General features: G+C 36.7%; 1 protein-coding gene across 1 annotated transcript; it reads right to left on the bottom strand.

Annotated features, from left to right (window-relative positions):
- Positions 1-1,242: 1,242 nt before the first annotated feature.
- On the bottom strand, positions 1,243-4,168 carry LOC103519094 (moesin/ezrin/radixin homolog 1; the record flags this gene model as incomplete). The annotated part of the gene is given in 3 exon segments (XM_026830698.1): positions 1,243-1,453; positions 1,738-1,998; positions 3,903-4,168. Coding segments are annotated over 3 exon segments (723 nt in total), but the record flags the coding sequence as incomplete, so codon positions are not given.
- Between the last annotated feature and the right edge of the window lie 5,835 nt (positions 4,169-10,003).

Below are 10,003 nucleotides of genomic sequence, written 5' to 3'. Positions count from 1 at the left end.
AAAAAAAAAAAAAAAAAAAAAAAAAAAAACAATTTTAATATAAATAAAAAAAGGTAAAAATAAAACAAAAACTAGTGCAAGTTCACCTATATTCGGCACGGAAACGAAACCTATTTCCCCTTAACTTACCTTTAATTAAGCATAAGCATTCAATGCTGATTTCGTGCAAGATATTAAATGCTTTCTCTGTGTGTGCACGGGTGCACCTATTTTTAACTTGGGAAAAAAGTTGAAAAAAAGAAAGAAAGAAAGAAGAAGAAGAGAAGAAGAAGAAGAAGAAGAAGAAGAAGAAGAAGAAGAAGAAGAAGAAGAAGAAAAAGATGAAGAAAAAGATGAAGAAGAAGATGAAGAAAAAGAAGAAGAAGATGAAGAAAAAGAAGAAGAAGAAGAAGAAGAAGGGGGAAAAGATGTGGGAAAAAAAGGGGGGATTTCGTTAAAAATCCTAAAGTTCAGGCTTCGAGGCTTCAGAGAAGAATAAGGTTTGCTTAGGAAATTATCTTCGACAATTTGTAAAGAGAAACATTTTTTTCTCCTCGAATTTCATCCTTAAGAACAATTTGTATAGATTTCCTCCTTCTTCTTACCACAATAATAGTAGTAGCCTACTGCTAGAGTAAAGGGACTTTTCAGTCCTATGCGAGCAGTATAAATAAGCACTATTATTATTATAAGCACTATTATTATTGGGTAATGTGCGATTAGTGTCTAGGACCACAATCCGAGTTTTATACCTTGTTCAGGTTAGACTGGTTTCTAATTGGCTGAAGTTCAAGCTAAAATTCAACATCAACCAATCAAATTGCTTATTATTATCAGTAAAACTTAATCTAGTTTCAAGTTCGAACTCAGATTATGGTCTAATTCAAGCAAATTGTAAGTTTGATTTGCAAAGCAAGTTGGAAGTATTTAAGAATAGTTACAACATCATCTAGAAAAGGCTCATGTGTGATACCTGAAAGTATCACAATGGTAACGTTTCAGAAGCTATACCTACTAGTTATAATTTTAATTATTACTTATCACTGGCGATTAATAAGTTATTACTATATTTGTTGACCAACTTATTATTTTTCAAGTGGCTAATTCGTATAAGCTTTAGGGGCTGTTTCAGCTCTTTGCCCTACATCTAAGCCCCAGAGAGGGCTTTTTGTGTAAAAAAAGTGGCAAGGAGCTCTTATACCCAACTTTTCTTCATCGAAAAAACACAATACAAAACTCTCGAAACAGAACTGTTCCTCTTACCTGTAGTTCGGTTTGGCGGGCCTCCAGCTCCTCCTTGGCGGCCTGTAGCTGTTTGAGTTGTTCCTCCAGACGTCTTATCATCTCCTGAGCCTCCATCAGGTCCTGGTCTCTCTTCGCCATCTCCACCTCCAACTGTTTGAGTCTCTCCACAGACTCCTGGTGTTTCTTCTCGGCCTTCTCTCTGGCAGCGATCTCCAGCTGTAGCTTGTCTCTGGAAATATACAATAAATGGAACTGTCGAACTCACTCGGAAAAAGATTTCCTCTTAGGTCCAATTGGCCCCCATGAGAAAATATCCTGAAAGAGTTAAATATGATCATCCGTTGGAGAAACAGACAGACAAATATAATACCGGGTCCACAAACCGATATTAAACTTTGTTTAACTCTTGAATTAAGCAATCTAATCGGCTAAAAAAATTGAAATCAGCAAATGAGACTAAATTTTAAACTCTAATTGTGGTCCAGGACATCAAAGACAAATTCAATCCCTTACCTCTGCTGCTGCTTAGCATTCTTCTCCTCTCTGGCCTGTGCCTTCATCTGTTGCACATCGATCGTGTCCGGTTTGCGTCTACGCATATACAGCTCATGATTACCCATACACAACGCTAGGATGCGTTTGTTCACGCGCACGCGGGGCGCGAAGAACACAAAGTCGGGCGCCTTCTTGTCGATCGGTTTGATGATGAACTTGCGATCGTTGAAGGAAATGTTGCGAATCTCCGACCAGGGGAACCCGATCTTTGGCGTGAGTCTGAAATAATATAGGAAGGAGATTGGTCACTATTAAATATTATTAATGAACCTTAACGTGGGAATTTTACGTTTTCCATATTCAGTTCACCTTAACTCTTGTCCTTCGAAGCCAGCAATGATATTGTAGGTAAATATTGGGAAGCCAGAAGTAAAATGACCTAGTAGTCAAATAACCTGACATTTGCAAACAACAAAAACAACAACGTTTTCCATATAAAAATTATGCGCAAGTGGTAAATCTCAGGTAATAATATCCAACAAAACCCCTATTTTTATCCATAAATTTTAGCATAGTCTCAAGGCATTTGATTGGTCAATTTTGACTTGAGACTGATCTAAGAACGATCATTCTTGTTCATAAATACGAGTGCTAGTGTTTACAAGGCAGACGCTCTAACTTCCAAGCTAACTAGGGACTAGCTTTTTCTCAGTTTGTTTTTTAACCTAAGTAAGAGTGGTAGGTATCTAATTTGTCACTGAGTTGACACACCCGGTGTCTATCTTATCTTATCTCTGTTGCCTGTGCTCTGTATTAGATACAGTCGATGCCACAAGTGCTTACATTACGAGTAGAAATTCGCCTTGTTTTCCGTAATCCATGTACCTAACCTTACCTTACCACCTTACTTTAGGAGCTAATTAGAATATGTGAGGATCCGGTTAATTGTAAATTTCAAGCACACTCCTTAAATACAAAGGAATACTGCGAAATTTGTAAACAAGGAGCGCTTGCTCCTCGGAATTGTGGATTCTTTTCTTCTTTTTGATAGAGGGAATTGTAACACCGGCGATTTTATCGTCCCCTTAATCAAAGGGAAAAGACAGGATAAAAATCAGTTTCTCCGAGAAAGACCAAGTTTCAGTCAATACCTAACTGTACCAAGTTTCAGTCAATCGGCCCACTTAAAGTACATCAAAAATTGGTCACAAGATCTAACCAAAACAAACAGTTCGGCCCGGGCGGGAATCGAACCCGCGACCCAGCGCTTCTACTTACTTGAAGGTAGAACAGACGGAGTGTGATGTCCTGAATGATCTCCTCTACAACATCTTCTGGATAGAATTTGGCGCGGAATTTAAACTGCAGGGGATTCTCTTTTTTCACATCTTGACTCATAACCTAGAGCAGGAGACAGAAACAATGGGAAACATTAGTTAAACTGGTAAAAATAAGACTTAACATTAGTTAAAGAGGTAAAAAATCAAAAATAAGGCTCAAAAAGTAAAAATGAGGCTCAACATAAGTTAGACTGATAAAAATAAAGCTGAACATTTTTGTTAAATTACTTTTATTAACAGGAGTAATCTATCGAACAGCAAGTAATGAGGATCATGCTTTGTATCCCCCTCCCTTAGCATACCTACAGCACTGATTTCAATAATGACTACACTGTGATTTGTGCAGTAAAATAATAACTTCTACAATATTGCAATAAGTACAATATCTAGATAGGTAATATAATAGGTATATACCTATATACATACCTATCCACATAGGTAAGTATCTAAAACTGAGTTCATAGGGAGGTATCCACTGAGTTATTGCAAAGCAAAAGCGGAGATTACAAAAATACAACGCAGTGGTTACCAAACCAAAGGTTTTTGAGGCCATTGCCAAAAAAAAAAAAAAAAAAAAAAAAAAAAAAAAAAAAAAAAACTTCCACTTTATTTGTTTTGAGCTCCATTTGAATAATGTTTTCCAGCCTACGTGCTTACGATACGACATAAAATCATCTATGATATTATCGTACATGATTTCATGATCCAAGCAAACACAAAAATTTCCGTACCTTTCTTTATCCTCATATCATACGGAGTTGAATATAAATGTGTTTAAATTGAAATTGGTTGAAGGGGAATGTACGTTTCAGGGATCGAACCCACAACCTCGGGTCTACTCACTTGTCTTCCTTCTCATAGATGTTCAGACCGAGGGCATCCACTCCCAGCCACAACTCAGTTCCCTTCTTGTTCTTGATTTCGAAATAGTTGACGCCATACATCTCCAGATCTTGGGCTATCTTGAGGTACTCCATCATGGCATCTTCACGGAGCATACCCTTGTGTTCTTTCCACCATGTGGTGATGGAGGACTCCCATTCTGACGGGGACATCTTGTGTTGGTCCATGACTCTGAGGGGAGAAACCGACATTTATTAGGGTTTAATTTAAAATGAATCACTGCTGGACTGGTGGATTGCAACGGAGACTTTATTTTAAATTCAAACCATAATCCACTGGTCAAACAGGCTCTCAAAAATAAATAAATATAATAATTAAACAATATTTGTCATATCTCCACCATTGAAATATTGTTTTAACACGTAAGAAGAAGTTCCATATAGGAACCTGTAACAAGGGAATCATCCATTTGATCAGAAAATCTCCATCCTAGCTCGGACTCGAACCTAGCTCCTCTGGATTGAGAGTCAGTACTCCCAGCCATTCGACCACAGAAGTGGGTCTTTTTGCTGACAAGATCAAATGAAGCTTTTATGCCTCGCCTTTTTGTTGGGATCTCAACTTGTCATTTCTCATTCTGTCCTCATGGGGCTGAGTGCAAACCGTATTCCAAGCACAGAGACTTCAACAGAGTGAGAAGTATTGTGTCTCTTCTCGTCCATCTGATGAGAGGCATACTACGGGATGGGCATGCTACGACACATGAAGCGATTAGATTAGACTAAAATACAGAACATAATAGGCACGATTACAAAGTACAAGGACTTAGGACACTTGCCATCTCCACTAAAAAGAACAGAAATTGTCATCTCCACTAAAGATAGGTAAGAAAGTGATTCCAAAATAGGTATTGGAATTTCTAATTGACCAAAAATACGTTTGGTCATGTCTTGAAAATTTTCGTGTCAATAGAAGCGGTACTTTTCACAAAATCCATATGAAGCGATTAGATTAGACTAAAATACAGAACATAATAGGCACGATTACAAAGTACAAGGACTTAGGACACTTGCCATCTCCACTAAAGATAGGTAAGAAAGTGATTCCAAAATATTGGAATTTCTATTCTAATTGACCAAAAATACGTTTGGTCATGTCTTGAAATTTTTCGTGTCAATAGAAGCGGTACTTTTCACAAAATCCATGGATAAATACCATACCTACCTACATAGACCAGTTTAGAAATCACAAAGAACTGATGAATTGAAAAGGCAGTTTATAAAGAATTGAACAAATCGTGGGAGTATATCGTTTTCCAATAAATCACTGATTGCTAACAAAAGACAATTCTTTCGAAAATTATCCAATCGAATTTTCTGAAGAATAAGAGTGAGATGCAGGTCTGCATAAATTGTTCACTATTAGATAAGTAGGTAGATAGGTACATTTAATATAATATATTTTATAAATTCGCCGAAAATCAAACATCGAAATTTACTTTCCTTATCCTATATTAAAGAAAGTAATGTATTCCTACATTTCCTATTAGTAGTCAGCTAGTCAGGGCTGCCAGGCACTGCCTCTGTGGTGTGGTGATAATCAGGAGGGCGTGATTTTTAATCCCGACCGAGGTAAGGATTTGACCGAAGAGCCTAGGTAGATTCAGAATACAGATATTATGTATGTACCTAAGTAGAATATTTCAAAGTCTCACTGGGAAAAAGAAGCATTGGAAAATTCGTGGTAAATACTAGATAGATGTTATAGATACGTAGATAGAAAAGTAGGTAATACATATTCGTGACTAACATTCTACGAGTTTCAAGGAATTCAAAATTTACATACCTACATTTTTTCGAAACCTAGGTATACATAGAGAGATCTACATCATAAACTAGGCCCTATCCCAAACCTATTGAATTTGAAAACGTGAGAAAAATAATGCAACTTGTACAAAAAGATTCGGATCGGTTTTCGGCTAAACTTTATTGATTACAAAATATCGAACATGACAAAATCAACACAACTCCGTATTGACTGTAAAAGTTAACCCATTACTGTTTGGTTGACAATGTTCGAGATCTCTTTTTAATTCGGAATACCGAAAAGAAAGGAAAAAGTCGACAATCCTAGAGTTGAAATTTTAAGAGAAATTTCTTGCCAGCCTAGTTTAGCACTGTAAAAGTTAACCCATTACTGTTTGGTTGACAATGTTCGAGATCTCTTTTTAATTCGGAATACCGAAAAGAAAGGAAAAAGTCGACAGTCCTATAGTTGAAATTTTGATATTTTAAGAGAAATTTCTTGCCAGCCTAGTTTAGCACTTCTGCCTTGTAAGCGCTGTTAGGTTGCGGATTCAATAGCCGCGCCTGGGGAAACTTTATCCCCAAAAGCTAAGGTTTTTCCCGGAATAACTCTAGGGTCTTATCGTCCCGAAATCGGAGAGAGAAGGAAGACAGGATAGGAGAAAGCCAGCCGTTCCGAGAACGAACATTATCCCATCAGGATAAAATCCGCCCCGGGCGGGAATCGAACCCGCGGCCTAGCGTTTATAAGGCAGACGCACTACCAACTAAGCTTACTAGGCTGGCTGTTTAGCACTTCTGCCTTGTAGGCGCTGTTAGGTTGCGGGTTTAATTCCCGCGCCTGGGGAAACTTTATCCTCAAAAGCTAAGGTTTTTTCCCGGAATGACGACTGGCTTCCTCCTGTCCTGTCCCCCTTCTCTCTTCGTGACAATAATTGTTGCCTTCGGCGCAATAGCTTCTTCTTTTCTTTGCGCTTTAGTCAAAGCTCTGTAGCAGCAGTTGGGGACGTTTTTTAGCTGTGTACGTGGGCACAGTTTGATGCGTTTTATTTAAAAATTGAGAATAGAGAAGTTGATTGAAATTTCAACGAACTTGTGGATTTGCTACAGCACTGCCACGACATGAAGATTATTGTGTTTCACCGATATCCCCCTGGTCCTAGCAAGGGTTAACGCATTATGTTGCAAACATGGTTCTGTTTTCGGAACACAATAAAGACTGGAAGGTACAAAGTCAAAATGAGGAACTTAATATGCACCGTCACGTGTTGCCCAAATATTTGACGTAGGAATTTACTACCTAATAGAAAATAGCGACCAGCCAGTAAAAACTTGAGGTTCTTAGCTTCCTACATGGGTAAAGGTGGTAGAATAGAGTACCAGATGGATAGAACAGAGAACTAGAATAGATTAGGCACTAGGTTTGCACTCTGGAGGTCCTGGGTTCAATTACCGTTGGGGTCGAAGATTTTTATTTATTTAAGAGGTTTGACAGAGGGAACTGTAACTGCTATGGTCTTATCGTCCCGAAATCGAAGAGAGAAGGAAGACAGGATAGGAAAAAGCCAGCCGTTCCGAGAACGAACATTATCCCATCAGGATAAAATACGCCCCGGGCGGGAATCGAACCCGCGGCCTAGCGCTTACAAGGCAGACGCACTACCAACTAAGCTTACTAAGCTAACTAGGCTGGCGCTTCTTCTTTTCTTTGCGCTTTAGTCAAAGCTCTGTAGCAGCAGTTGGGGACGTTTTTTTAGCTGTGTACGTGGGCGCAGTTTGATGCGTTTTATTTAAAAATTGAGAAGTTAATTGAAATTTCAACGAACTTGTGGATTTGCTACAGCACTGCCACGACATGAAGATTATTGTGTTTCACCGATACCCACCTGATCCTAGCAAGGGTTAACGCATTATGTTGCAAACATAGGTCTGTTTTCGGAACACAATAAAGACTGGAAGGTACAAAGTCAAAATGAGGAACTTAATATGCACCGTCACGTATTGCCCAAATATTTGACGTAGGAATTTACTACCTAATAGAAAATAGCGACCAGCCAGTAAAAACTTGAGGTTCTTAGCTTCCTACATGGGTAAAGGTGGTAGAATAGAGTACCAGATGGATAGAACAGAGAACTAGAATAGATTAGGCACTAGGTTTGCACTCTGGAGGTCCTGGGTTCAATTACCGTTGGGGTCGAAGATTTTTACTTAGGAAATTATCTTCGACAATTTGTAAAGAGAAACATTTTTTTCTCCTCGAATTTCATCCTTAAGAACAATTTGTATAGATTTCCTTCTTCTTCTTCTGTTCGAATCATCCTTAGAACAATTTGTAGAGATTTTCCTTTTCAAATTTTCAATCCTGAATCCTACTGAAATTAGGGTCATTACAAATGCCCAGAGTTAGGCTGGCGTCATATAATAGCGATATCACGCTATGTACGTACAGACAACAATTATTACAATCTATGTATGAACCTACTTATGCTTAGTTAGTGGTAATTAGGGCATACAATCAAGCGATGTACTTGGTGGAAAAAATCCCCGATTGAAGGGGAACTTTGATTGCCTTGATGGTCATCCATCCACATACCATCTACATGCAACGTTGGTTAACTTGAGTGATCCATTTTATTGAAGAGGTTTTATACGGGAACTGTAACTGCTAAGGTCCTATTGTCCCGAAAGTGAAGAGAGAAGGAAGACAGGATAGGAGAAATCCAGCATTTCCGAGAACGAAAATTATCTGTTCAGGATAAAATCCGCCTCCGGGTGGGAATCGAACCAGGGACCTAGCGCTTATGGAAAATTTTTCAAAAAAAAAAAAAAAAAAAAAAAATTAACACCCTCGGGAATCGAAACATCGACCACCGGAAGCCAAACAGGTTAATATACCCCTTATAAATTTTAATAACAAGACATTAATAATTAAATGCTAAAATAATAATTAAATAAAAGGAAAAGAATAATACAATAAAATCATATTTCGAAAATAAAAATAAAATAAAATAGAAGGTAATACAGAATATATTATTGTAATAAAAATTAAATAACTATAATACAAGAATAATTCAAGGTGGACTTTTCTTCATATAAATATGTAGTTTATAGGTCATAAAGGAGACACATAATTCTACCATTGTTCCAATTTAAACCCCTTTCACACAAGCGGAAAAATTGAAACCCAAAATGAGCTTCTAACGTTGCCCGTGTGAAAGTGGCTTCAAAAAAATTGGGGGAAAAATGGACAAGATACAAGGCACAAAATAAGAGCAATATTGTATAAATAGTATAAGCATAATAATACTGGTATGTTTTATGGTGGCTGAACCTATGAAATGCTTCGCATGCCTCACGTATACAAAATAATACACATTTGGTATGGGTTTTTACTGTCCTAATAAATACACGAAAAATACTATAATAAAGTGTAAAAAAGTTCAGTTTTCGGTCCGATTTTTTGCCTGTTTCGGAAAAATACTTCGATTTCGGACTTTTCTAACGATTACGGTAAATTTGTTATGGTTATCAGGGGCAAATGATCGGAAAATGCAACATTTTATATTTTATTTAGGTATGTACAAACCACCCATTTTTTTAAAATTATTATATAAAAAATAATAGTTGGCTCATATAATTTGTTTTATTTGGGACGACCCGGTAGTTAGTAGTCACCCTCGAAATTAATTTGGCAAAATATACCATGGAGTCTTGTACACAATAGAGGTACAAAGATGCTACATTATAAATCTATCGTTTCGTATCAGGGTTTTTATAATTAGTTAAGATATTATTAAATAATTAAATACTTTTAAATAGTACTGTACACAAAAAGAATACCACAAATATAAATAAATAACTAAAATAATAATAATACCTAATAGAAAAAAGTCTAGAAAAATATATAAAGACACAAATGCCGTTGGACAAATTTTCATTTAGTCGATCAGAGAGATAGGAAGGAACATTAGGAGTCAAATGACTAGGACACACTCGGCCACCTAACCTTACGTCACCTATCCCATGATCGTATTAAACAAAAATTGACATTAGGTGTCAGAAAAAAAGGTAAAGGACACTTGCAGTATAATTTTGTTCCTGTATTTATTTAATGCTTAGAATCAAGAAAAAAAAAAAAAAAAAAAAAAAAAAACATTAAAAACTTTTTTTTAAAGCTTAAAAAAAAAAAAAAAAAAAAAAAAAAAAAAAAAAATCATTAAATACCTAAATACCTACCTACTTTATAACTTGTATATTTAACAATACGGTAAGACTTGGTTACATTAACAATAATAA

Source organism: Diaphorina citri, unplaced genomic scaffold (genome assembly GCF_000475195.1).
Source record: "Diaphorina citri unplaced genomic scaffold, Diaci psyllid genome assembly version 1.1 scaffold2532, whole genome shotgun sequence".
In the NCBI taxonomy this organism is placed as follows: Eukaryota; Metazoa; Arthropoda; class Insecta; order Hemiptera; family Psyllidae; genus Diaphorina; species Diaphorina citri.
The sequence above is the reverse complement of the archived record's forward strand: the minus strand, read 5'-3'. Positions and strand labels throughout refer to the sequence as shown.